At 45.3% G+C, this 26,307-nt stretch overlaps 10 protein-coding genes across 10 annotated transcripts; 5 read left to right on the top strand and 5 right to left on the bottom strand.

Moving 5' to 3' along the window:
- Positions 1–1,611: 1,611 nt before the first annotated feature.
- Positions 1,612–2,875, bottom strand: FOMMEDRAFT_31373 (uncharacterized protein; the record flags this gene model as incomplete). The annotated part of the gene is made up of 4 exons (XM_007270334.1): positions 1,612–1,705; positions 1,756–2,070; positions 2,110–2,469; positions 2,535–2,875. 4 exons carry the CDS (start codon positions 2,873–2,875, stop codon positions 1,612–1,614), a joined length of 1,110 nt encoding a protein of 369 aa, XP_007270396.1.
- Positions 2,876–3,803: 928 nt separating this feature from the next.
- FOMMEDRAFT_160921 (uncharacterized protein) lies at positions 3,804–5,060 on the top strand (the record flags this gene model as incomplete). The annotated part of the gene is made up of 2 exons (XM_007270537.1): positions 3,804–4,514; positions 4,566–5,060. The coding sequence occupies 2 exons, from the start codon at positions 3,804–3,806 to the stop codon at positions 5,058–5,060; spliced, it is 1,206 nt and encodes a 401-aa protein (XP_007270599.1).
- A 405-nt stretch (positions 5,061–5,465) lies between these two features.
- FOMMEDRAFT_113269 (phosphopantothenate-cysteine ligase) lies at positions 5,466–6,910 on the top strand (the record flags this gene model as incomplete). The annotated part of the gene is made up of 6 exons (XM_007270538.1): positions 5,466–5,633; positions 5,694–5,728; positions 5,792–5,820; positions 5,877–6,277; positions 6,362–6,490; positions 6,537–6,910. 6 exons carry the CDS (start codon positions 5,466–5,468, stop codon positions 6,846–6,848), a joined length of 1,074 nt encoding a protein of 357 aa, XP_007270600.1. The 3' UTR covers positions 6,849–6,910.
- A 536-nt stretch (positions 6,911–7,446) lies between these two features.
- FOMMEDRAFT_142877 (uncharacterized protein) lies at positions 7,447–8,303 on the bottom strand (the record flags this gene model as incomplete). Its single annotated transcript, XM_007270539.1, has 4 exons — positions 7,447–7,539; positions 7,594–7,702; positions 7,757–7,821; positions 7,878–8,303. 4 exons carry the CDS (start codon positions 8,301–8,303, stop codon positions 7,447–7,449), a joined length of 693 nt encoding a protein of 230 aa, XP_007270601.1.
- Positions 8,304–10,285: 1,982 nt separating this feature from the next.
- On the bottom strand, positions 10,286–12,295 carry FOMMEDRAFT_23192 (Aldo/keto reductase). The gene is made up of 12 exons (XM_007270311.1): positions 12,099–12,295; positions 11,953–12,044; positions 11,881–11,894; positions 11,781–11,807; positions 11,695–11,708; positions 11,537–11,641; positions 11,381–11,477; positions 11,213–11,321; positions 11,095–11,155; positions 10,960–11,036; positions 10,810–10,902; positions 10,286–10,742 (listed from the first exon to the last, which is right to left on the bottom strand). Exons 1-12 carry the CDS (start codon positions 12,157–12,159, stop codon positions 10,482–10,484), a joined length of 1,011 nt encoding a protein of 336 aa, XP_007270373.1. The 5' UTR covers positions 12,160–12,295; the 3' UTR covers positions 10,286–10,481.
- A 253-nt stretch (positions 12,296–12,548) lies between these two features.
- FOMMEDRAFT_160925 (oxidoreductase) lies at positions 12,549–14,256 on the bottom strand (the record flags this gene model as incomplete). Its single annotated transcript, XM_007270540.1, has 12 exons — positions 12,549–12,806; positions 12,888–12,980; positions 13,043–13,119; positions 13,176–13,236; positions 13,294–13,402; positions 13,464–13,560; positions 13,620–13,724; positions 13,790–13,803; positions 13,875–13,901; positions 13,971–13,984; positions 14,044–14,135; positions 14,193–14,256. The coding sequence occupies 12 exons, from the start codon at positions 14,254–14,256 to the stop codon at positions 12,549–12,551; spliced, it is 1,011 nt and encodes a 336-aa protein (XP_007270602.1).
- A 715-nt stretch (positions 14,257–14,971) lies between these two features.
- Positions 14,972–16,302, bottom strand: FOMMEDRAFT_113277 (uncharacterized protein; the record flags this gene model as incomplete). The annotated part of the gene is made up of 7 exons (XM_007270541.1): positions 14,972–15,201; positions 15,254–15,354; positions 15,411–15,474; positions 15,524–15,580; positions 15,636–15,871; positions 15,927–15,969; positions 16,027–16,302. 7 exons carry the CDS (start codon positions 16,300–16,302, stop codon positions 15,163–15,165), a joined length of 816 nt encoding a protein of 271 aa, XP_007270603.1. The 3' UTR covers positions 14,972–15,162.
- A 99-nt stretch (positions 16,303–16,401) lies between these two features.
- Positions 16,402–17,177, top strand: FOMMEDRAFT_142880 (Sm-like ribonucleo protein). The gene is made up of 4 exons (XM_007270542.1): positions 16,402–16,492; positions 16,559–16,599; positions 16,661–16,788; positions 16,842–17,177. Exons 1-4 carry the CDS (start codon positions 16,465–16,467, stop codon positions 16,930–16,932), a joined length of 288 nt encoding a protein of 95 aa, XP_007270604.1. The 5' UTR covers positions 16,402–16,464; the 3' UTR covers positions 16,933–17,177.
- A 1,452-nt stretch (positions 17,178–18,629) lies between these two features.
- On the top strand, positions 18,630–21,204 carry FOMMEDRAFT_170617 (MFS general substrate transporter; the record flags this gene model as incomplete). The annotated part of the gene is made up of 18 exons (XM_007270543.1): positions 18,630–18,896; positions 18,953–19,042; positions 19,110–19,190; positions 19,250–19,289; positions 19,345–19,411; positions 19,471–19,558; positions 19,608–19,651; positions 19,707–19,945; positions 20,012–20,071; positions 20,121–20,238; positions 20,293–20,309; positions 20,369–20,459; positions 20,506–20,525; positions 20,581–20,590; positions 20,650–20,718; positions 20,773–20,806; positions 20,863–21,100; positions 21,158–21,204. 18 exons carry the CDS (start codon positions 18,630–18,632, stop codon positions 21,202–21,204), a joined length of 1,620 nt encoding a protein of 539 aa, XP_007270605.1.
- Positions 21,205–23,181: 1,977 nt separating this feature from the next.
- On the top strand, positions 23,182–25,673 carry FOMMEDRAFT_113287 (MFS general substrate transporter; the record flags this gene model as incomplete). Its single annotated transcript, XM_007270544.1, has 14 exons — positions 23,182–23,448; positions 23,505–23,594; positions 23,662–23,742; positions 23,801–23,840; positions 23,897–23,963; positions 24,023–24,110; positions 24,160–24,203; positions 24,256–24,494; positions 24,558–24,617; positions 24,668–24,785; positions 24,839–24,861; positions 24,911–25,003; positions 25,191–25,261; positions 25,402–25,673. The coding sequence occupies 14 exons, from the start codon at positions 23,182–23,184 to the stop codon at positions 25,660–25,662; spliced, it is 1,542 nt and encodes a 513-aa protein (XP_007270606.1). The 3' UTR covers positions 25,663–25,673.
- Positions 25,674–26,307: the final 634 nt, after the last annotated feature.

The following is a 26,307-nucleotide window of genomic DNA, read 5'->3' on the forward strand; positions in this document are numbered from 1 at the left end:
TTCATAGGAACAACAGTGAAGGGAGTTACTAAAGTCACTAGAGTAACATTACTCTAGCAAAAGGTATATAAGGAGGCTAGTTTGGCCCTCAAAAGATAGTTTTATCAACTTAAGTTACCTAGTACTTGGAAGTACTCTACTACCAACCTATTAGGCTACACTTGCAGCTTGACTAAAGCAGGACTCCTCTACCCTCTCACTCTACAAGTCTACAAGTCTTACCCTCTATACTCTATTCTGTTACTATTCCTAAGGATCAGGACTAGTAAAGTGAGTATATCTAACACTGGTGACCTTAATTCTGTAAGAGAAAGTCTGGATTCATTAAGAAATTAATACATATAAATAATAATAAAACCAGTAATGAATGACTCACTTGCTGCCAGCAAAAGCAACCAATATCTTATACTTGTTTAGTCTTTCAGTGCAAAGCTCAATCATGTTTGCCTTTCCCAATTTTATGAGGGATGCCAGTCCTAATGACAGTCCTGTGCTTCTAGTAGACATTCACTCATAGCCTGTCTTATTTATGTTGCTTTCCAGTACACAAATTAGTGCCTTGCAAGATGGTGAGAGTAAGTGGCTAGTGTATATGTAGTCCTCCTTGCAAATGCATACAAGTCCCAATGCTTGAATTGCCCTAATGTTATGAAGGATAAAAGAGAATTTCAGATTGGCAATTGCAATTGTTGCGATAACTGTGAATGCTGCTTCCCGATTAGATGTAATATTTGACCTGAATGTGTATCAGGCACAACAGCTATTATGTAATGAAACCTCCACATGCCTTGTATACACAACAAGCTTTTCTAAATCCTTCCTAAGAAGTCGTTCGTTCTTGGTACCCGGATCAATGACAGGACGCCCATGCATACCGTTCTTGACTTCAAGACAAAGGCGCAAAACGCGCTCTTCAATTGCCCAGGGACCATGTCCACAGGGTTCTGCAATCCTATTCAGTACACCCTCTAGTCTTTTCCCCAGGAAACTGTACAGGTTTCCAAGCAAACGTCCTGCGCCTGCCAGTGGCAAGTCCGATGCCGTAGCTGTGGAACTAATCGAAGTTACAGAAAGCATAGCTTCCGTTTGTACAAATATGTCGTGCATAGACTCTTCCAGATTCCGGTCTGAAGTATTTTGCATGTTGAAGAGACGCTTTAGTAGAAGTCAATTGGCTGAGAGGTGGTGCGGGTCGTCAGGTCAATTTAATTGCCCTAACGCATAGTTCTAGCGCACAGCGTTTCATCCATGACAACGGCTCAGTCGAGAGGTTTGCATCATCAATCTCAAGGTCGGCTTGGAGCCCATCACAATCACCTAAGAAGTAGACTATTAGTGGATCTGTTATGATTCACTGAACTCTGTGTTATGTGATGTATGATGAAATGATCAGGAACAAAACTTTGTGCCTGCTGTGAAGCTCAATAGTTAAATATATCTTCGTTTGATACAATACTACATATGCACACACTAGAAATAGATAACAATATTGAGATGAGTTTGAGCTCGGACAATGAAATATATGCCTATGGTTTGCGGCATTTACAAAATGTGTAGTGTTCGATAATATCAATACGGATTATTCCAAGCGCAACATACAGGTATCCACGGTTACAACAATTGTGCCATACGGGCATGATCAGCAATAACATCGGCTCTTATGCGAACAGGAATCTTATCATGCGACATAACGAGGATATCACCACTTAAACAAAAGTTAGGCGAGTACTGGCAATAATAGTAATTTTGACATACATTAACTGATGCACAAACCCAATCACCTCCTTTGTGCAACCGGGAACCAATAAAAAGTCGTGTTGTAGGCGACCGATCAACAGTGCAAGACTGGGCCAGTCAATGTAATTCGGTTCCTCCGTAACTTTATGATGAATGATCTGTGCTAGAAAACTATTGACGCGATGAAGGTGGTGCCCAATCTCCTGCACGTCTGCATCTGGAAGACTCCAGAAGAAGTGTGCGGGTATTTTTTGAAGTTTGGTAAGATGAAGCGTTGCAAGGTAAGATTCTTCTGGCGACCTTATTTCAAGAAAGGGTGTTTTGTATTTGTTACTAAATCGATGGAGATGAATGCAACAATTGAAGACTCACTTGCTGCCAACGAAAGCAACAAGTAACCCGTACTTGTTCAATCCCTCAATACAAACCCCAGCCACACTTGCCCTTTCCAAATGCATGAAAGTCTTCGGTTCGAATGACGCTATCGTACGTGCAGCCGATGCCCAATCATAGCCTGTCTTATTTACGTTGTTTTCCAGTACAGAAACGAGAGCCTTGCGAGATGGCGAGAGAAGATGGCTGGTATACATGTAGTCCTCTTCGCGAACGCATGCAAGTCCTAGTTCTTGAATTGCTCCGAGATCACGAAGAATAATAGAGAACCGCGGATTGACAACTGCAATCGATGCGATAATAGTGAATGCTGCTTCCCGATTACACTTAATGTTGGACCTGTAACGAAGTCTATCAGGCACAACAACCATCAACGAGACGAAAGCTCTACATGCCTCGTATACGCAATAAGCTTCTTCAAGTCCTTCCAGAGAAGGCGTTCGTTCTTAGTACCCAGCTCAACGGCAAGATCTTCATACATATCATCTTTGAGTTTATGACATGTGCGTAAAATGCGGTCTTCAATCGCCCGAGGACCGTATCCACAGCGTTCCGCAAGCCTGTTTAGCGTCTCCTCTAATCTTTTCCCCAGAAAGCTGTATAGATTTCCGAGAATACGTCCTGCACCGGGTAGGTCCGATGCTGTGATCGTGGAACTAATCGAAGTCGCAGAAAGTGCAGCTTCCGCTAGAACAAAGATGTCGCGTAGAGACTCTTCCAAGTTCTGCTTGGAAGCACTTGCCATTCTGGAGAGATGCTTTGGCAGGGATTAATTGACAGAGAGGTGACGTAGATTTTCAGATCAAGTTATCGTTTTGATCCATAGCCCTAGAACATAATTCCCATGAGAATCACCGAAGGTGGTGTCTATTCTTATCGAAGCTGTTGTTATTCATTGCACATAAGACATCTGGATTTCTTTGAGCAATTCAATCCAGATATTTTCCATCATTAGATATAAGTATCAATATCCTAAATCAATTCAATTTTAAAATATTGGTGCTTATCTCTAAAGATGGGAAAATATCCACGACTGTTGTCGTGGTCGTGGACTTCGAACAAAGTACAAATGCACGTGTCACATGACCAACCAACATTGAATCGGAATTTGCCACACGCGTAATAGTCATACTTTCACTTCACCACACTCTAGATCTGTGCCACAATACTTCGAGAACATTGTTCCGAGTCTTGGTCTCTTGGTACTCGCCTATGGTATATGAAGTTGTATTCTGCTTGTGAAATGAATAAAAGCAGTTGTTTGTCTTTGTTTTGGGTCAAGTCGCTCCACAGTCCTCTCAATACACTACACAGGAAGTGTCCTAATATCCATGGTGCCATAAGCTGGCGCGCTTATGCAGAACAAGCGTCGTGGTGCGCGACTGTATGCTCTTTCTATAAAGCTCATGTGTTTTTTCTCGAAATGGAATAGCCTTTGATAAGCCGGCCACAAACACTTTGGTCTGGCCGCTTGGCCACACCGTTTCAAAGCGTCGCGGAGCTTGGATTTCTAGAGGTCTAAGAAATGTCTAAGCACTACAGTACTGAGGCAAGGCCAGCAACATTGGTATTTAACTGTCAAAACAAGACCCGAAGAGATACACGCAACAATTCATCTTAACAATTCTCTTCTATCAGTGACCTTTACCTCGACGAGTGAAACGAAATTCACTATGCCTAAAAAAGACAATACTATTGATACATCTTTCTCTAGAGCAACATCTACAGGCCCGTATCCACAAGCTGAATTCACGGTTGCCAATTCCGGTGCGATGCAGTTCACATGTAACCTTCCGCCTGTCGTCGATGCCGCGGATTCAGAGGCTATAGAGGGTGGTAACAATGCCGAACTGGACGGAAATGAGTCAACCTCAATGCCTTCCAATCAGTCTTCGACAAATGACCAGGATGAACACATTCCTCGCCCTACGAACAGCTTCATTTTGTTCCGTACGGCGACGGATAAACGTAACATTCCCGAACTCGATAATGTGAAGAGGGCCGGGGCCCGATCGAAAGTCATCGCTCAACTTTGGAAAGACTTAAAACCCGAAGAGAGACAGGTCTGGGACCAGCGGGCAGAAGACATCAGGAAGGAGCACCAGAAACGCTATCCGAATTATAGATATCAACCGAAACCCAGACGTCCGAGAATTCCTAAACGGTCTGGCGCACCGGACGTAGAGGCCTCAGCGGAACGCAGACGTCCATCGAAGCGGAAATCCGGACGAAATGTTCCCGATACCATCGTTACCTCTCCCAATGTTACGACCACCGAGTCTTTCCAGACACGGCAACCGCAGGAAGTGCATGCTCCTCAGCCTGTCTATGCACCAAATTTCCTGCAACCCAGCCCAAACTCATTGCAACCTAATGGGTTTGACGTACGTTCCCTTACTTTTTGTAGGATACACAATATCTAATTTAACCTACAGCTTTCAACTTTCGAGAGAAACTCATCGGGAACTAGGCCGGAGAACTATTCTAACACAACCCATACTCCCTCAGGACATCCTCAAATTACTCAACCTTTCCGCAATGAAATACAGGCAACTCATGCAGGAGTCCAGAGTATGCAGATGACTGGTTTCCCAGGACCTTCTATGCCAACATATGCGCATCCTGATCCATACGCCAGCGCTCCTTGTGGACGGGGAATGCAGACGGACTCCTCGTTTTGGCGGACTACAACTGGCTTGAACGACACAGATGCCAATAGCTTGTTTAATCAATGGTTTCCGCAGAACTCCAACGTTTACGGAGGTATGCATACGAGTGGTCCTTTCGGACACCCAGGAAGCAACGGCACCGCGTTTAACACTAACTACGCCTCTGGAAGCCAATCTAATCAATATGTCTCGTCACACCCCTGGGATTTTGCCACGCCTACCTTTTACGCACAGACCGGACCTACGTGGCAGTATTCTTGATTCAGCGGAATTTATATCCCTACATGTCGCGTATACCCCTCACCCTTCCATTTTTCCGTTTTTCCAGAATCACTTACCTCATTCTTCGTATCCTCCGCCTTTTTATTTCTTTAAATACGGAACCAAAAGTTAACTGAATCTTACAAGTGGACCTTCTGCCCTGTATATTCTTTTTGTAACTTTGTATGTACACATCTACATCCGCTATTTCTTAAAATACTTGAATTTCGGGTTACTCGGTTGTGTCTATTCTGAAAGTGGTACTTCAATCATTTGTTGTGTCGGTAAAGTCGGACTTCAAAAACGTGTCAGGAAGACGCGTTTCCTGCACGTGATCGTATCAAGATCACCGAGTCGTGTCGTCTTCTCCTGTCCTCATCATTGAAGTGCACGTCGGAAATTGCTATGTCGTCGACGGTGAATCCGTTGCCGTCAACCTCAAACAAGCCGTTCTCGGCGGAGACATACTTTGCAACACAACCACCGCCTGCAACATTAGACTCAGATATCTCGCATACTCGTGCTTTTATTGCTCGTCATGCAGTGGCCGGTCGGAAAGTCGTTCTTGTTACAGTGCGTTTTTATTTTCTCTCAAAATATACTCCAACTGAGAAGAAAAATTGAATAATAAAGAGTGGTGGAACGACTGTACCTTTAGAACTCAATGTGTGAGTCTCTGTGGTCATTCACTGCCTTTCGGCGAGTCGAGAGCCTTAGTAGTGGTCTCGTAGCGTCCGTTTCTTGGATAACTTCAGCGCTGGTGCGGTATTTACCTCATCTCGCGTCGATATTTAGCCCTTATCATGCTACATATAGGAACAAGAGGCGCTACCTCCGCAGAATATTTCCTTCGGGCTGGATACGCCGTCATCTTTATGCATAGACAACACAGTCTACAACCGTACAGCCGGCACTATTCTCACTCGACAAACCCTTTCTTAGATTTCTTAGAGCTAGAAGATCCACCCAACAGTTCGCCTAGTAGTGTCCCTGCAATTACCGTACGATCGGCCGATCCAGAACATCTACGAAGCGTACTCTCGGCTTACAAGGCGGTGCACAAGTCAGGCACTTTGCATACTCTAACGTTTGTCACTGTGAACGAGTACTTGTGGCTTTTACGTGCTGTTTCAAAGGAGCTGAGCGTACTCGGCCGAAACGCAATGTACTACCTTGCTGCAGCAGTTAGTGATTTTTTCCTGCCAAGGGAAAAGATGGTATGTTTTGAATATTTTTTACCACCTCTCTTGCTACCTTGTGTGCCCCAAGGATGCATTTTTTGACCGCTTAATGTTGTTTAGAGCGAGCACAAGATCCAATCGGGTAAAGGAAGTCTGGTAATTGAGATGGATCAAGTACCGAAGATTCTTAAGCCTATGGTCGACGAGTGGACACCAGAAGGGTTCATCGTTTCTTTTAAGGCACGTATTGTCCTATACCAAGGATGAATTACCCTTAGATATCAATTCTCCGCAGCTTGAAACCGACTTAACTCTCCTTGTCCCGAAAGCACGCGCCGCACTGGAACGGTACGGACATCAAGTGGTCATCGGGAACGAACTTCACACACGAAAATACGAAGTTGTATTCGTCGCTCGTACAGCTTCATCTCCCTCATCTGCTTCTACTTCCACTCCAGATGGGATTAACTCAAGATCAACGAATATAGAGGAGACCTGGCTTCGGATAACCGAGCAGGCATCGCACATGGGGAAGGAGATCGAAGAGGATATTGTTGACGAGCTTGTTCGAAGGCATATTTCGTGGATTCGCTCTGCGAACACATAGGAGCGTAATAAATGGTTAACTGATTGTAAACGGAAGCTAAACCGATGTACGAAATGTATCCCCTTGTAAACGGATTATATACACCTATCCTAATCTTCACGCTCCTCTCTACACTTACGGGTAAGTTCTCGGCACAGAATTATCACGTTGTTCTTTGATAATATTTCCTTCCATTCACAAACTAACCTAGCTAGTCTCAAATTCGCCAGCCTTTCCGTAATTTCATACTAGGTCACACATGTCACCCGCCAACGCACCTCGACGTTGCTTTGAAATATCGCCGGCCATTCATTTCAAATCTACCAATATCACTTGTCGCAGGTCCTTTTATTCCTCCTCTGTAAACTGCAGATTGCACGATTTCCAATTCTCTTCAAGGCACACAAATGGATTTTGTTCCTGGTATCAGAAAAAATGCCATTACCCTGTGCAGTGATAGAGCAGATTGGACAGGTGTGAAGGCTACATGGACTATTACTGCACTTTGTACTCCTACTGTACAGGACAGGAAGTAAAAGAATAGGTAAATGGCAACTGACATTATCTTGGAAAAGGTAGTATACTGTATGATGTAGAGATCCGTTCGAAATCCGAGCAGTTACCAGACGCCAGGGATAAATCGGTAGTGCACCTTCTCCTTGTATGCTTTGTATTGCAGTCCCATTTCCGCATCTGACTCCATAAGGCTTTCCTATGTGTCCATGTGAGTCAATGAAGCGAAAAGATTACGCTCAATGCAACGAACCTCTATGGGGGCTTTCGCCGCAAATGCAAGAGCGCAAACAGAAAAGGCATAGAGCGGTATATAGTTCCAAGTCATCCCTGCAAGTATTAGTTCTTGCAGTAATGCACAACTAACGGAAAGACGTGAGAGAAGTAAATGAATCGATGGGTAAACTAATACCCACCTGTATAATGGGTGTCTAACGACTGCGAACGGTCCTGAAGAAATGAGCTTCGGTTTCTCCCTCACCTAAGTCAAAGTCGGTATGAATGATTGAATAAGGTGTACAATACAAACCAACACACTCCAACACTATGATAAGTTCCACTGTTTTTCAGTAGGCCGACACAATGCGTAAACAACTGCCAGGTCCCAATCAAGCCTACACACGATGCTATCCTCAACAAATTCACGACATCCTGACTGAGCCCAAAATTTGGCAAGGCAAATCGAGTAATAAATTGAGGTTGAACGCATCCATTAAGTGGGACTGCGACCAAATATGTTACAGCCGGAAGAATTATCGCAGCTGCGTGCACGGGAGTAACAAGTTTCCCCACGAGAGACGTTGGCATCGACTTTATTCGGCCACCCTTTTCTTCAGCATCTTCCAACGAGTTGCGCGTGAAAAGTATGCCAGCAACAGTATAAATGAAGAGCGATGAAGTAACAACGCCTTCGACACCCAAAGCAAGGTGTTCGCCTGGAATGTGTATCCCGGCGATGTACATTTTGTGGTAAGATGGAGACGGCGAAGGAGAACGAGAATGTAGAGTCTGAAGGCCGGAGCCTGAACATATAACATGAATTTCAATCGGAGATTCTCACGGTCTAAATTGCTGTGGCCAGAGGAGACCGCCTCAGTCAGCCACTTCATCAGTAATCACTGAGGATTGAAACGTACATGGTATTCGGACACGCCCAGCATAGACTCTATTGATCTTCACGCTTCCTGGTCCGCTCACGGTAGAACATTCAGTATACTGGTCCACTATAATTCCTCGTGCGCACTAGACCAAACAACATCAAATTCGCTGGCTACTCCGTAACCCCATACTGACTCCATCCAAGTCACACCCTGATATCATGATGATTCAGCATCGTCTCAAGCTACCGGTATCTCTCCTCAATACGCCAATTACGTGCTGTAGCCCCGTGATCTTCGATTCCCTTTATAAACTGCACGTCGCGCATGAATTCCAATTCTCTTCACAAATCCTGCAATGGATTTCGTTGCTGGTATCAGAACAATATCATTACAATACCATTAACTGTGCAGCAACTCAGGTAAGAGCAATCTAGATAAGTGCGATACCCTCCTTAATGATGATTTAATGCCTCAACTAGATTTAAGCAGGCTTGGAAGACTGTCCAAAAAAGCTAGTGAAGGAGTACTGTCCCATAATCTCAAAGATGATCTTTTTACTCTGTAAAATTCGCTCGAAGAAGGCCCGAGGGCAGTCCAGACATTCTCAGCAAGATACTCATACTTCTATATCCATAAAGTCCTTGGCTTTTATTTTACTGGCCTACTAGAAGTCTATAGTAAAGATATTGACTCGATACTACATGTGTGAAGGTTATAAATGCTATTTTCATGCATAGTGCCAGTACAGTATAGTGCAGGACTTGGACATAGGGTGAATGATACTATTGGCTTTGCTTCCAAAGAAGATCGTATACTGTAAGCTACAGAGATTCGTTCGAAATCCGAACAACTACCAAATTCTTGGAATAAATCGGTAGGGCATCTTCTCCTTGTATGTTTTGTACTGCGGTCCTATTTCAGCATCTGACTCCATAAGAGTCTCCTGTGTGTCAATGTCAGCAAAGGAAGCGAAAGCATTGCGTTCGATGCGACCGACCTCTATGGGGGCCTTCACCGCAAATGCGAGAGCGCAAACAGCAAAGGCGCAAAGCGGTATAAAGTTCCATGTCATTCCCGCAAGTATTAACTCCTGCAGTAAGGCACAACTGAAGGAAAGACATGAGAAAAGCAAATGAATCAATGAGTGAACTAATACTCACCTGCCTAATGGGTGCCTGACGAGTGCGAATGGTCCTGAAGAAATGAGTTTCGGCTTCTCCCTCACCTAAATTAATGTCCCTGTCGACAGCAGAGTGAGTTACACGGTACAATCGACATACTCCGATACTATGAAGAGTGCCGCTGTTTCTTAGTAGGCTGATGCATTGACTGAATAGTTTCCAGGTACCAATCAAGCCTACACACGAAGCTACCCTCAGCGAGTTCACGGCATCCTGATTGAGCCCGAAGTTCGGCAAGGCAAAACAAGTCATGAAATGAGGTTGAACGTATCCGTTCAGCGGGAGTGCAACTAAATATATTATAGCTGGAAGCACTATTGCGACTCCGTGCATGGGTGTAACAAGTTTCCCAACAAGAGACGTCGGCATCGACTTTATCTGGCCGCCCTTTTCTTCGGCGACTTTCAACGAGCTGCGCGTGAGATATACGCCAGCAGCAGTATATATGAAGAGTGATAAAGCGATAGCGCCCTCAGCACCCAATGCAAGGTGTTCGTTTGAGATGTGTATCCCGGCAATGTACATTCTGTAGTGGGATGGACAGCGAAAGAACAGGGGAATATAGGGTGGCATGTCTCTAAATGTCAATCGGCAATTCTCGCGGTCTAGATTAGCCTGAGGCGACCGCACCAGTCAACGAACTCATTCAGTGATTACTGCGAGTGGGGACATGTACATACATATATTTATTGATCTTTACACACCCTGTTTCATCCACGGGTAAAACTACGATACAGAACTATTCCGTTAACTATTCCACTATCCTTCGTAAATATTCTCTTCACTTTACCGACTATGCTGGACGATTTCGAATTCACCAACATTTCGGCAATCTCATATTGCCAATACTCACTGGCAGGTCATTTCCCAATATGCTTCATCATTGCATCGGGGTATCTCTGACCACTAACTTCAAGTCCATCAATCACCTGTCGTAGTTCCTTCAATTCCTGCTCTGTGAATTTCACATCGCGCGATTTCCAATTCTCTTCAAGCCTCGCGATGGATTTCGTGCCTGGGATTGGAATGATATCATTGCCTTGTGCGGCAACCCAGGCAAGAGCGAGTTGGGCAGGCGTGATTCCCTTCTTGGTGGCAATAGCGTTAAGTAATTCTACGATCTAGAGAGAGAATGCAAGGATGTTCGTTGTGTTAGAGATGAAGATGGTGGTGGGAAGGTAGATTGACCTTAATATTCTGATTGAAGTTCTCTTGCGAGAATCGCGGGTGTGCAAGACGCCTATCGTTAGACTCAAAGTCTGCCGTGGATTTATACCGACCCTAGAAAACTGTTTGCTCTTCTCCTGATGACCTTCAAACTTATAATCGATTGCCTACAGTCAAGAACCCACGACCCAGTGGAGAGTATGCTACGATAGGGATCCCTAGTTCTCTGGCAGCTTGCAGTATTCCATCTTCGACGCATTCGCCTGAATTAATATATCAGTAATAATCGGGGAAAAACAAACTTACTTCTCTCGATATCTGTCGTCCATGGTGAGTATTCAATCTGAAGAGCATCGATCTTCGTTATCTATAAGAATGATATTCATGAGTTGATTATTCACTGCATAAAAGCGCATATACGCACCTTTGCCGCCTTTCTAAGTGTCTCTGCACTAGGTTCTGAAATACCAATGAATTTGAACTTCCCCTCCTTGCGCAATTCCTCGAGTGTTCCATAAGTCTCTTCCAAGCTCCTGAAAATCCGCATCTCTTGAACAAAGGGGTGACTGGTTGTGAGAATGAGAAAACATACACATTAGGGTCAACACGATGCTGGTAGTACAAGTCTGGAGTTGTCCCGAGGCGCTTAATGGATGCTGCAATGGCTTGACGGATGTAAGCGGCATCGCCTGCCAATGAATGTCCGTCAACAATGACGTTAGAGAACGAATTCTATACAAAGCCGAACCTCTAATCTTCCCAGTGGACTGCCCCGTAACTGGGTCAATTTCGAAACCAAACTTCGTGGCGAGGAAGACCTTGGACCGGTTGTCTCCTTCCGCAAGAACAGATCCTGTGCAATGTTGTCATTGATGGCACAGAGTTATGAGATTCAAGCCCACTCACCGATAAGCTCTTCGCTATAAATCAAGTACATCACAGCACATCAGCCCAGTTCTAAATTATCAAAGCATCAAGTAGAATGTACACACTTGTGGCCCGTTCCATATGCATCAGCTCTGTAAATGATTAAAACAGCAAATAATCAACCGTTTCAATGTTCACTGAAGAAGCTAGATAGGATTCACGTACGTGTCCCAAAAAGTCTGAGAAGTCGGGGGTCAGAATTATATATCCACAATATATGGTACTAAGTCAACTCACCAAACCAATCTTAATTGCATGTCTGAGCAATTCCTTGCTTTCTTCATCATTGGCAGAGCCATACATGTTACTCAGACTCATCCCACCGAAACCTAGTTCACGATCCCGTTATAACAAATTCTCTCGATTTTTACCATGCCACTGACCGGGAGAGGGTACCTTAACCCCACCTATTTCACGGGTACGGATTTCGAACGTGGTAGCCATCTTTGCCGAGTGCTAGTCGATGGCCCTGAACTGTCTGGAGTAATACTGGAGCAAGAGCGATGTGGGTTATTAGAGAAGGTAGGAGCAGGCTATTTAGAGTATATATATGCGTGTGTACCTGTGCATTAGTGAGATATACTTTCAGGTGACTCTGACGAAAAATAGCGCGATTGCTCCAAACAAGAGTTATTTCAGCCCGCGTGCTGACTGTTGCGGCTATCGGACGAATCGGATCCACTGTGTTTTTTACCTACCATAGCATTGCACGTGACGGATCATAACCTGTCAACAACTGAACCTCGAGGCTCAGAACGATAGATTTACTTTCACATTATATAATATACCTCCTTCTCTACTGTAACACTGGCTGTGATTATTTACTTTGAGGTTCAATTCCCGATATATTTCGCAATACCCTCTGGATATCTCTCCCCACGAACCTCAAATCCATCAACCACCTTACGCAGCTCCTTCAGTTCTTCTGTGAGCACCACGTCGCGTGATGCCCAATTCTCCTCGAGTCGCGTAAACGACTTTGTTCCGAATATCGGTATGATATCCTCACCTTGCGAGCCAACCCATGCAAGTGCGAGCTGAGCGGACGTGATTCCCTTCTTGGTTGCTATCGCATCAAGCTTTTCTACGATCTATTGACGTGTAAACGATGAAGGGAATTTGGTCCTATCAGTCTAGGGTAGGGGGAGGAGAATATTGGGAGAATGTTTTACCTCCATGTTATTGTCTATATTCTCTTGGGTGAATCGTGGAAAGCGGCGTCGGATGTCAATTGGTTCAATATCCTCGGATGATTTGACCTCGCCCTCACAAAACGAAGAATATTTCGCATGATATTTCTAATAATTCAGGTGTTTCAAATGTTTACAGTTAGAAAACCACGTCCTAACGGAGAATATGCGACGATAGGAATCCCAAGTTCTCTAGTCGTCTGCAAAATGCCATCTTCAAAGACTCTAATCAACATGCTGTCAATGGTATACACGTGTTGCAAATCGTACTTCTCTCAATGTCCGTTGTCCAAAGCGAATATTCCTCTTGGAGTGCGGAGATCTTTGCTATCTGCTCGAATACAATCAACAAGGCGCGCAGAAAAGTCGATGAAGACCAAATATGCACCTTGGCTGCTTTTCTAAGTGTCTCCGCATTTGGCTCCGATATACCGATATACTTAAACTTCCCCTCCTTGCGTAGTTCCTCGAGAGTACCGTAGGTCTCCTCCAGGCTGCTAAAGATCATACCCCAAATGTAAGGTGAAAGATGTCCAATGGATGCGAAGGCTTGCTCACGCGTTGGGATCAACACGATGCTGGTTATACAGATCAGGTGTCGTGCCGAGACGCTTTATCGAGGCCTCAATGGCTTGCCTGATGTATGCTGCATCGCCTTCAAATGCAAAATTACCTCGTCAGTAAACGGACGACGAACGTTATGACACGGCGTACCTCTGATTCTTCCAGTAGGCTTATTCGTTACAGGATCGAGTTCACGGCTGAACTTCGTCGCGAGAAATACCTTAGCCCGGTTATCTCCCTCGGCAAGAACGGAGCCTAGGTAATAAAATCATCTATAAAGACACGGCTGAGATTACAGAGGAGCCCCCGAGGTTAGTCACCGATAAGTTCTTCACTGTACTCATACATGACAAGGAACAAGATCAGACTTCGATGTCAGTGATTATAGTTATGAAAAGTGCATACTTATGACCACTACCATAGACATCAGCGCTAAAGGATAATTAGGATTGATCGATACAAATCTCAGCAAAACAGGACAAGGGCTAGCCTTGCACGCACGTATCCCAGAAAGTCTAGCGATGTATTTGTCTTCAGAATGCTGTCCTACGAAACAGTAATGAAGGGCCCTCACAAGACCAATCTTAATGGCACGCCGAAGTAATGCCTTGCTATCTTCATCATTAGCAGTGCCATACATATTACTCAAGCTCATGCCACCATAACCTAGTCCCGTAAATAGCCAATCAGTACATTCTGCGACTCCTTTTTCAAGGTACTCACCGGGCGACGGCACCTTGATACCATCAACTAGACGGAAATGAAGGTCATACGAAGTAGCAGCCATAGCGAGTATCAATTAGCCTGGCCTAACGACGTGCAAATAAGGTCGGGTTTTAAGTGGAAGATACAGCCAGCATATGAAGGCTGAACAGTAATAACGGAGAGATGGCCTTCACATTGTTTATAGCCAAGAGAGTCACTCAATAAACGAAAATGCCTCCGCTGCGAGCCTTCTCGGCCCAATGCGTAATCATTGGGACGTGTAGGTGTCTTTGTAGTCAGGGTGGTCTAAATTGCCCCACTGCTTCTACTGAGCACTACATACGCCGTTGAATTTATCTTGAGAGCTTCTGCGAAAGATGCTCAGCATATGTCCACTGAGAAGGCTGGACAGTGATAACGGAGAGGTGGGCTTCATATTGTCGATGGCCAAGGAAAAGTCACTCAATAACACAAATACTTCCTTCACGCGTTTCTCGGCCCGACGCGTAATCATTGGAACGAGTGCGTGTTTCTGTACACCGGAGTGGTCTAAATTGGCCCCACTGGTTCTCTATAGCAAATGATTCTTTGTTAAATCTCTCTGGATATCCTCTGTGGCGAGCGTTCCGTGCAGGTAGGAGGAAGCGTTTGAGATGGTATTCTGACCCAGTACGTGCTAGTCAAGAATATTAGCAGAGAAGTATCAGGCCGAAGTAGCGCCTATGGCTTCATTCCGCGAGGTAATTACAATGAATTGCTTCGAGACTTGTCCAGAGAAAATATATCAACGTTGCTGGGGGAGTGCTTGTCCACTATCTTTTGTTTGTGAATAGCAGTGAGTTGATCAGCTGTTCTGTCTAGAATGCAGGGAACAAGGAGCTAACTGCTCCACCGGGACACCGTGTAGAATTCTTCTGCTTTCCCGGGTTAATTGGTGGCGTGTCTTCCCCGATATTGAGGATCTCATCTAGTGGATAGATGTCATAATTCAACTAGGCAAACCATGCCACATGTATAATATTCGGCCCTGCGAATATTCAGGTACAGGAATTGCTTGAAAATCGAACAGCAAAACTTACAGAACTATTATCCTTAGACACCATCTTTCTGTTCATTAATGCCAGAAGACATTTGTTAGCTCGTGCCTGGTTTATCTCGGGAGGTTTGACGAAGTGCAACACTGTGAATAATAGTCTCAGTCTGGCATTTGTTAAAGAGCTGCGGGATGCAACGTACTCTCTAAACCGCCAGGATTATCCATTAATAGTTCGATTACAGATTCGACGCTTCGTCTGAGATTCTAAGGACGGGTGTCAATTGGGATCGAATAGTTTAATGGAGTTACACACTGGATCCTGTCCTCTATACTCAAGAGGAAGGTTCGACACAACTTTGTCGATAGCAAGCTATATAGGCATTCTATCAGTTGGATAACCTTAGATGGTGTTTGTGGTAACGCACGCTGCGTTCACGCCTCTCTTTGGGCGTCATCTTCGGCTTTACTTTCTTCTTGGGCTGTGCAGCCGTGTTCTTGAGAATGCTTTGAGGCACCTTGGATTTCGTCCCAGGAGCTGTGGATGTGCTAACGACGGTGGTATCGTTAGCAAGCTGTGCTTCCTCGGCAGCAGCTCGTTCTGCTGCTTCCGCTGCCTCAGCTGCAGCACGCAAGGCAGCTTGTGCCGCTCGTGCGTCGTCCTCTAATGGTGTGTATACTTAAGGAGATAGCATGTAATATGTCCACAAAATAAGTACCTGCACGTTTTCTAGCCAATTCGTATGACGACTCAGTTGGAGCCTTCCAAAACTCATTAATCTCCTTCGACTTGAAATCGGAGCAATTACCGACACGTACCTGTGGCCAGTCGGTTGTCAACGCGTTCATTTCCATTACATACAAATAACTGGCGAAGCTGTCATTGAATGCTTGCAGGGAGTTGCTCAACGCGTGCAGGCCTGCAAGGTTGCCGTTCAACGCCTCTGTCTCATCTGCCAGTTCAGCCATGGCCGGTTCCAGGAAACCAAGGCCTGCAGGCGCGTCGGGAAAAGAACCTGAGCGCGACAGTGCGCGTAAAGATCCTTGTGAGAGGCGCCGAAGGGGCGTACGAGGACGTGGAGGTACGGGCGCCATGGTGGTTTGGTGTAGAGCTATGCGTTTGTTGAAGCGCGTGAGGCGCGTGTTACGGCCGTTCGCCGTGACAGCGCCTGCTTGCTGCCGCCAACGACGACGCGCTCTTACCCAGCGACAACGCTGAAAGCTCAAGCCTGAAGTGCACTATAGAGCGGACAGAATATGTCCAGTCTCGCAGGCTACGTTGATCGTGCGTCGTGTGCCTTTTCGCCTGTCGACGCATTATTCGACGTGTTTACACTTCAATTACTTGCAGGTCGTGTTCTCCTCGTCCTTCAAGACGGTCGAACCATAGTCGTACGTGAGTCGTACACTACACATACAGAACGTTGATATATCTCGTATTTTGTATCCTTAGGGCGTTCTGGCAGGTTTTGACCAACGTTCGGATATCGTCCTTTCGGACTGCGTGGAACGAATATATAGCATGGAGGAAGGTGTTGAAGAAGTACCTCTCGGACTATATCTCGTGAAAGGAGACCAGATGTCTGTCTGCTTTTCCCGTTCAAGCACCTACCACTCCCTAATTTCTTTTCAAGCCTACTAATAGGAGAGCTTGACGAAGCACTAGACAAAGCTGTTGATCTAAGTACAGTCCGAGCAGAGCCAATCGCTCCAATTCGCTATTGACGGGATAAGCAACCGGCTTGTCTCATTAGTTCTCGCTAGTTGAAGGCACAACATTGTTACTTTACTCTTAAGTACGCCAGGGCGGATGTGGATCGTGGAGTGGAGTGGCAGCTGACAACTCTTCACGCGCGAAACCCTGCTCCCTTTGACGGGCGGAAAACCTGGCTGCGCACTTGCGCGTAGAATAGCCAAAAAGTATGTACGACGCGATTTGACATGTCGATATCATATGACGATTCGAAGCATGGGATTAGATTGTTGCTCGTTTAAACTGCGGACTAACGATAGCATCTACAACTAGCCAGCCAATGAGTGCAAAGCAATATACTCAACGCCAGATTGATTCTGCAAAGTCGTGGTGCAGCATCTGGTCCATACCGTCAACTATTCCATTTCGCTTGCCTTCATTCTACGAACAACTCCTCTTTCACTTCTACAGATCATGGAGCTCCGCTGATGGTCATAGCAACCAAGGTACGAGCCAAGCACCTTGAACATATCCTCAATCTATGTATGACCAGAGATGAACAGGTTCTTTGTGTACTAGCTTGGTTCTTGACTTAAAGAACAGTAGCCGCTGGTTTGCTCAGCTGTTCGATACTTTCCACAGTCGACTACGATTCATCTAGAATACGCTATTGGTGCACGTGCTGTCACATCTCAAGCTATAAGCGTTCTCCTGAATTATCATGTCACAAAAGAATATTTTCAACACTACAGCTCATCTCCTACGTGGCCATTTCTCTGAACAACTGCCATTTAATATGCTCTACATTTTCATATGCCTGGTTGACCTAACGGTCTGACTGTACGTGGACCGATCTACTAGCCGACATTAAACATTGTGCTCTTCCTGCATTATTATTATATGTATAGAATCAGGGAAACGGAGCCATTCATTAGGCCCTCTGTTTTCGTCTTGAACCAAACAAGTACAGGGCCTCCGAAAGTCGGCGTATAGAAGTAAGTGCTAAATAACCTTGTTTTCCTGTTTCTATTTCCGTCTAATCCGCTGAACGTTGTCTGGCCGGTCATGTGGTCGGAGTGACACTTAACGAAGGTAGGCAAAGTTGTGATATATCCGCAGGTCCGACTTCTCCGCACATTTTTGATAACGTGCGAGTGGTTATCTCGCTTCGTACGCACCGGTATTATTCTTGGGAACTGCTTCTCTGCATTGCAGACGGCTGGGCGGTATTCTTCGCTTTCTCGTCCTGCCGAAACTATTTCTTCTTGATGAGGTACCTAAGCTCTCTGCTCAGTTGTGGACTGCAGTTGCCCACTTATTTCCGATAGAAGAGGTCATCTGCACTGCCTGGGCCAGAAGATGCCGCCTAAGAGACGAACTGTCCCAAGTTTCTCCCATGAATACTTGGCTAAACATATTCCGCGAAGTTCAGCTATTTTAACTGGCCGATCTCAAGGACTGGTAGCATTATAAAAAGATCATGTGAATATTCTCGAGGACTTCCGCAAGGTCCACGCCCATCCGATGACCTCTCCTTTATCATTCAAATACACCATGTTCAGTCCAAACGTGGACTTTTAGAAGCCTAGTACACTTGCACCAATGATCGCGAATATGCTCAGTACTACAGACTCAGGACCGCGCGGCACGGCACATTCACTTGGACGTAAATGCCACTCATATTAAAGCCAGGTTACACTCGGCAAGAGAAATCCTTCCGACCTCCAGGATGACAGACGACAAACTACCCATCAAGAAATCGGGAGCCTTAAACTGCGATGCAGGGAAAGCGCGCTTCGACATAGAGTTCGGAAAATTGCAGCCGTTATCCGGCTGCGTCGAGAAAGCAAGTTCAGAGGCTCCAGACACCGAGGAGCCAAGTAACACAATTAACGAGAAGCGACTCCTACGACGTATTGATCTCACTATAATCCCTTGGCTGGCCATTCTGTACATGCTGTGCTTTCTGGACAGGTCGAATATCGGAAATGCGCGCGTGCGTATAACCATTTAATAATTGAAGATTAGGTTTAAGAATGCGGTAAACCACAGCTGTACAATTTGGAAGCAGACCTCCATATATCGGATGCCCAGTATCTGATTTGTCTTTCGTTGTTCTATGTGCCATACGTTCTCTGTGAGGTGAGCCTCCGCTTCTCTTTCTTTGTTTTCCCTCGAGTTGAGAGGTCATGCTGGCATATGCCTATAGGTACCTGCAAATATGTGCCTTAAACGCACGAGACCATCGATTTGGCTACCAATTTTAATGCTTCTATGGGGCATTACCATGGTCCGTGAATTTGTTTCAGCCCACCCGTCGCTGGTCATCGTCTTGAATAAGATTCGAAGACAATGCAGGGTCTTGTCCATGACTACGGGAGTTTGCTAAGTTCGTTTTCTCTGATACTCTTTACCCTTGGTTTGACCTTTTCGACGCGCTTCAGCAACCCGAATCTTTCTCGGCATCTTCGAGGCCGGTTTCTATCCTGGTGTTGCATTTTATATGTCTTGGTATGGTATCATACTGTCCATCATCACAGGATACTGATATGGATAAATGCTCTTGGAAGTTGGTATAGACGTGACGAATTCGGACTTCGTTTCGCAATTTTCTACTCCGGGACTTCCATTGCGGGTGCATTCAATGGATTTTTCGCTGTAAGTCCGGTAGCATGGAGTAATATGTCCTCCCACTGAAATATTTCAGGCGGCAATTTCAAATATGGACGGCGTCGCAGGGAAACCTGTCTGGTGAGTTGATCAATAATGAAACGCATGAAACCACTTATATGCAAGTACGATTTAGGGCCTGGATATTCATTTTGGAAGGCCTTATCACCGTCGTGGCGTCTACTGCGTCGTTCATTATCATCCAAGACTATCCCTCTACCGCCCGCTTCCTTTCCGAACAGGAGCGTGTTTACATTGTTCACCGTCTACAAACAGATGATCAATTCTCCGACTCCGAAGAACAGCTGAGATGGCGTGATGTTCGGAGTGCTTTCACAGACTGGAAGACGTGGCTTGGAGGGCTCATCAGTTGCGGTACGCTGATTTTCTAGGATTTTGGACAAAATCTATAGCACAGGCTGATTTACTCTCCTATTGTAGGCTCAACTGCTGGAAACAATAACATGTCCTTTTTCCTTCCGACCATTATTTCTCAATTAGGTGAGAATCTATGTTACGCATGTTTGTGTTATCTAATCTTTGCTTCAAGGCTTTACGGCGAATAAGGCAAATCTGCTCACTGTGCCTGTGCACCTTGTAGCTGCTGCAGTTTCGTGTCTCGTTAACTACTCTGCTGACCGTTTTAGAATACGTGGACTCATTTCTATGTGAGACCCTCTAATCTTCGTCGAGAGTTATTTGTTGACGCATGTTTCGCCTAGTGGACTGTTCGTCTTTGGTAAGAAAAAATCTCTGGATTCCTGCTGCAGGATCTTGACTCTTACGCGATACCTACAGCATTAACGGGCTGCCTTATGCAGATGCTTTCTAGAAATGCGGCTCTCTCGTACTTTGCAACATACATGATTGCATTGTGGGGGCATCTAATGTATGTTTGTTAAACGCTGCAAGCACTAACAACGATTTTGAAACAGTTCCGTATACCCTGCAACTGGTGAGTGCATGCATATCAAAGATATCTGTCACATCATTGACTTAATCTTGTCTAGCGAACATACTGTTAGATACTTAGCAGAACCTTGTGAAGTCAGGCCTTAACTGACCTCTTCCAAATTTAGAGCATGGTCATCGAACAATATCCATAACTCGTACAAGCGTAGTATTTCCGTTGCAATCATAATATCGATGTGTGTGTTTCTGCCTAGTTTTGTCAGACAGACTCTGCTAATCACGATGCCAAGGTCAAATGTAGTGGGAGTTATTTCCATCAACTTGGTCAGTGCCTCGCAACGTGCACAGTTATGTTCGGGTTGATAGAGGTAAAAATGTAGTTTCGCGAGCAGGACGCTCCTCGATACACTCCCGGAAACTCTTTTTCTGTCGCTGCTACTGTAGTTGGTCTCGTCAGTTCGATATCTCTCCACGTTTTATTACGCAGAGAAAATGCACGTCGTGACCGTGGAGAACGCGATGAAGTCATTGGAGACGCTGTAGACACTTATGGCGATATACGGAATGGTCGGTACGACAGCGTTGAAGCTGCGAAAAGAGATAAGGGAGATGAATGGAGTGGATTTAGATACATGACGTGACAGTCTTTGAATTCGGTACCTGTCGATAATGTAGTAGAAGTGCAGTCCCCTTTGACCCTTGAGGTAGAACCAGGAAAGTAAAATAAAATATAGACGTTAATAACAACGGCACGGACTCATTTCCTTGCAGCCAGTCGTGAAGTTTCAAAAAGTAAAAATAAAATAAAATAATAAAATAAAAAATAGTCCTATAGATAATAGCCCTTCAATCATTACGACCTATGCTCCAGCGGACCTCAAACAAGTACTCTGGGACCCGAGAGTCGGAACACAAAAATAAGCGCTATATAATCGTCAATCCATAAAAAAGTCTTACTTGTCCTTCACGTGATCGTGGATACTGAACAAAAGTGGGCGATCCTCCACTGGCGCAAAGATCTTTGACTAGTTACCTACGTGCAAATGGCTATTTCGCTTCGAATATCCTGATACTATTTCTTGAATTTGTTGCTTTCTGATAAGCTGCCTAAGCTCTCCGCCTCGGTGTAGTATGCAAGCAGCTACTCGCTTTTGAAATACAAAGCTGCCTGTGTTGCCTTAGTAAGTAGTTGCCGCCTGAGAGAAGAGCTGCCTCCAGTTCCTCAGATGAATACTTTACTAAACATTTGCTACTCAGTGCGGCTATTTATATCGGCCCGTCTTAGGGATTGATAGTATAACAACTAGCACGCCAATGAGTGCAAAACAATATACTCAAGGCTAGGTTGGTCCTGCAAAGTTGTGGTGCAGTATCTGGTCCATACCGTCAGTCCTTCTATTTCGCTTGCCTCTATTATGCAAGCAGTAACTCTTTTACTTCTACAGATAATGGAGCTCCGCTGATGGTCATTGCAACCACGTTACGAGCCAAGCACCTTAAACGTATCCTCAATCCTTGCATGACCAGAGATGAACAGGTTCTTTGCGTGTTAGCTTGTCTCTTAGCTCGAAGAAACAGCAGTAACTGCCGGTTTGCTCAGCTGTTCAGTACTTTCCACGGCCGACTGCGATTCATCTGGAATACACTACTGATGCAAGTGCTTTCCCGACTTAGGCTACCAGTGTTCTCCTGAATTGTCATATCACTAAAGAATTTGCCTGGCCCTACAGCACATCTCTTACGTGGTCATTTCTCTGAACAACTGCCACTTAATATGCTCTACTTTTTTATACGTCTGGTTGACCTAACGCGTGACTGCATGTGGACCGATCTACTAGCCGACATTAAACATCGTGCTCTTCCTGCATTGTTATTATATGTATAGAATCAGGGAAACGGAGCCATTCATTAGGCCCTCTGTTTTCGGTAGGTCTTGAACCAAACAAGTACAGGGCCTCCGAAAGTCGGCGTATAGAAGTAAGTGCTAAATAACCTTGTTTTCCTGTTTCTACTTCCGTCTAATCCGCTGAAAGTTGTCTGGCCGGTCATGTGGTCGGAGTGACACTTAACGAAGGTAGGCAAAGTTGTGATATATCCGCAGCTCCGACTTCTCCGCACATTGCCAAGTAGTTATCTTGCTTCGGATGCCCTGGTACTATTCATAGAGACTGCTTCACTGCATTGTAGACGGCTGAGCAACAATCTTCGCTTTCTCGTCCTGTCGAAGCTGTTCCTTTCTGTCAAGATACCTAAGCTTTCTGCCTAGTTGTGGATTGCAGATATCCACTTATTTCCGATAGAAGAGGTCATCTGTTCTGCTTTGGCCAGAAGATGATGCCTAAAAGATGAAATGGCTCAAGTTCCTTCCATGAATACTTGACTAAACATATATCCCGCACAGTTCAGCTATTTCAATCAGCCTATCTCTCAGGACTTGTAGCATAACAATCTTGTGGGTATTCTTGAGGACTTCCGCAAGGTCCACGCCCATCCGATGACCTCTCGTTTATCATTCAAATACACTCTGTTCAGTCTAAATATGGACTTTTAGAAGCCGTGTACACTTGCCCCGGTGATCGCGAATATACCCAGTACTGCCTACTCAGGCCCGCGCGGCACGGCACATTCACTTGGACGTAAATGCTACTCATATTAAAGCCAGGTTACACTCGGCAAGAGGAATCCTTCCTACCTCCAGGATGACAGACGACAAACTACCCATCAAGAAATCGGGAGCCTTAAACTGCGATGCAGGGAAAGCGCGCTTCGACATAGGGTTCGGAAAATTGCAGCCGTTGTCCGGCTGCGTCGAGAAAGCAAGTTCAGAGGCTCCAGATACTGAGGAGCCAAGCAACACTATCAACGAGAAACGACTCCTACGACGTATTGATCTCACTATAATCCCTTGGCTGGCCATTCTGTACATGCTGTGCTTTCTGGACAGGTCGAATATCGGAAATGCGCGCGTGCGTATAACCATTTAATTATTAACATTTAGGTTTAAGAATGCGGTAAACCGCAGCTTTACAGTTTAGAGGCAGACCTCCGTATATCGGATGCCCAGTATCTGATTTGTCTTTCGTTGTTCTATGTGCCATACGTTCTCTGTGAGGTGAGCCTCTGCTTCTCTTCCTTTGTTGACCCGCGAGCCGAGGAGGTCGTACTGACATACGCCGTAGGTGCCTGCAAATATGTGCCTTAAACACACGAGACCGTCAATTTGGCTACCGATAATAATGCTTCTATGGGGCATTACCATGGTCCGTAAATTTGCTTCCGCCTAATCCCATCGGCCATCGTCTTGAATAAGCCTTGAAGACGATGCAGGGTCTTGTCCATGACTACGGGAGTTTGCTAAGTTCGTTTTCTCTGATACTCTTTACCCTTGGTTTGACCTTTTCGACGCGCTTACAGCAACCCGAATCTTCCTCGGTATCTTCGAGGCTGGTTTCTATCCTGGTGTTGCATTTTATATGTCTTGGTATGGTATCATACTGCCCGTCATCACAAGATACTGATAGTGATAAATGCTCTTGGAAGCTGGTATAGACGTGACGAATTCGGACTTCGTTTCGCGATTTTTTACACCGGGACTTCCATTGCGGGTGCATTCAATGGCTTTTTCGCTGTAAGTCTGGTACCATAGAGTAATATGTCCTATCGCTCAGCTATTTCAGGCGGCAATTTCAAATATGGACGGCGTCGGAGGGAAACCTGTCTGGTGAGTTGATCGACAATTAAACGTATGAAAGTATCTATATCGTCCGACTCAGGGCCTGGATATTCATTCTGGAAGGCCTTATCACTGTCATGGCGTCTATTACGTCGTTCATTATCATCCAAGACTACCCCTCTGCAGCTCGCTTCCTTTCCGAACAGGAGCGTGTTTACATTGTTCACCGTCTACAAGCAGGTGATCAATTCTCCGTCTCCGAAGAACAGCTGAGATGGCATGATGTTCGGAGTGCTTTTACAGATTGGAAGACGTGGCTTGGAGGGCTCATCAATGGTGGTACGCTGGTTTTCAGGATTTTAGTGAAAGTGTTTGTCAAATGCTGACTTGCTCCTGCCATAGGCGCAGCTGCTGCAAACTATAATATTGCTTTCTTTCTTCCGACAATTATTTCGCAGTTAGGTGCGAATCTATGGTTACGACTGCTTGCGTTGTCTAACCTTTGCTTCAAGGCTTCACGGCAAATAAAGCAAATTTACTCACTGTGCCTGTGCACCTTGTAGCTGCTGCTGTTTCGTGTCTCGTTAACTATTCTGCCGACCGCTTCAGAATACGTGGTCCTGTTTCTATGTGAGGTCCTCTAATCTTCGTCGAGAGCTAGAGTTTACGCGTCTTTCGCCTAGTGGGCTGTTCGTCTTTGGTACGAGTCTCCGGCTTCATACTGCAGGACCTTGACTCTTACTCGATATCGGCAGCGTTAATAGGTTGTCTTATGCAGATGCTGTCCAGAAATGCGGCTCTCTCATACTTTGCAACATACATGATTGCGTTGTACGAGCATATAATACGTGTTTGTTATATTCTGCAGACACTGACAACGATTTTGAAACAGTTCTGTTTACCCTGCAACTGGTGAGTACGTGCATATCAAACATATGCCATGTCATTGACTTGATCCGGTTCAGCGAACATAGTGTTAGAAACTTGCAGAATCATGTGGAGTCAGGTCTTTACTGACCTATTTCAAATATAGAGCATGGTCATCAAACAATATCCATAACTCGTACAAGCGCAGTATTTCCGTTGCAATCATAGTATCGATGTACGTGTTCCTGCCGACTTGTATCAGACATACTCAGCTAATCACGATTTGAAGATCAAATTTAGTGGGAGTTATTTCCATCAACTTGGTCAGTGCTTTGCGACACGCACAGTTACGATCGAGTTGATAATGTAAAATATGTAGTTTCGCGAGCAGGACGCTCCTCGGTACACCCTCGGAAACTCTTTTTCCGTGGCTGCTACTGTAGTTGGTCTCGTCAGTTCGATATCTCTCCACGTTTTATTGCGCGGAGAAAATGGACGTCGTGATCGTGGAGAACGCGATGAAGTCATTGGAGACGCTGTAGACGGTTATGGTGATATACGGAATGGTCGGTACGACAGCGTCGAAGCGGCGAAGAGAGATAAAGGAGATGAATGGAGCGGATTTAGATATATGACGTGACAGTCTTTGAACATCGGTACCGGTCGATAGTGTATTAGAATTGATATTCCCTTCGACTCTTGAAGCAGAATCAGGAAAGCGAAGTCATATAGAGATGATAACAACTGCACGGTTCCATTTTCTTTGCAGCCAATCGATAAGTTTCAAAAAATAAAAATAAAAATAAGACAATTGTCCTTTAACCATCGTGGTCTCTCTTCCAGCGGACCTCGGACCAAGCAAGCACATGGGCTCCGGGAGTCGGAACACAAAAATAGGCGCTATATAATCGTGGCTTCTTATTTGCTCGCTCTTTATTTGCTCGCTCTAAAAGCCTCATCCGTCGACCACGTGATCGTGGATACTTAGCAAATGGGCGATGCTCCTCAGGCCCAAGCATCTTTGACTATACCAGTTACCAACGGGCAAGTGGTTGTCCAGCTTCGAATGTCCTGATACTATTTCTTGGAACCTTATGCGATGGATCGCAAGTTGCTGGGCAACATTCCTTGTTTATCCGTCTTAATGAAGTTGTTCCTTTCTGACAATGCTGCCTAGTCTCTCCGCTTCGGTGTAGTACGCAAGCAGCTACTTGCTTCTGATATACAAAGCCACCTGCGTCGCCTTGGTAAGAAGTTGCCCCTCTGGAGAAGAGCTGCTCCCAGT

The sequence above is a fragment of the Fomitiporia mediterranea genome (genome assembly GCF_000271605.1).
Source record: "Fomitiporia mediterranea MF3/22 unplaced genomic scaffold FOMMEscaffold_13, whole genome shotgun sequence".
NCBI lineage: Eukaryota > Fungi > Basidiomycota > Agaricomycetes > Hymenochaetales > Hymenochaetaceae > Fomitiporia > Fomitiporia mediterranea.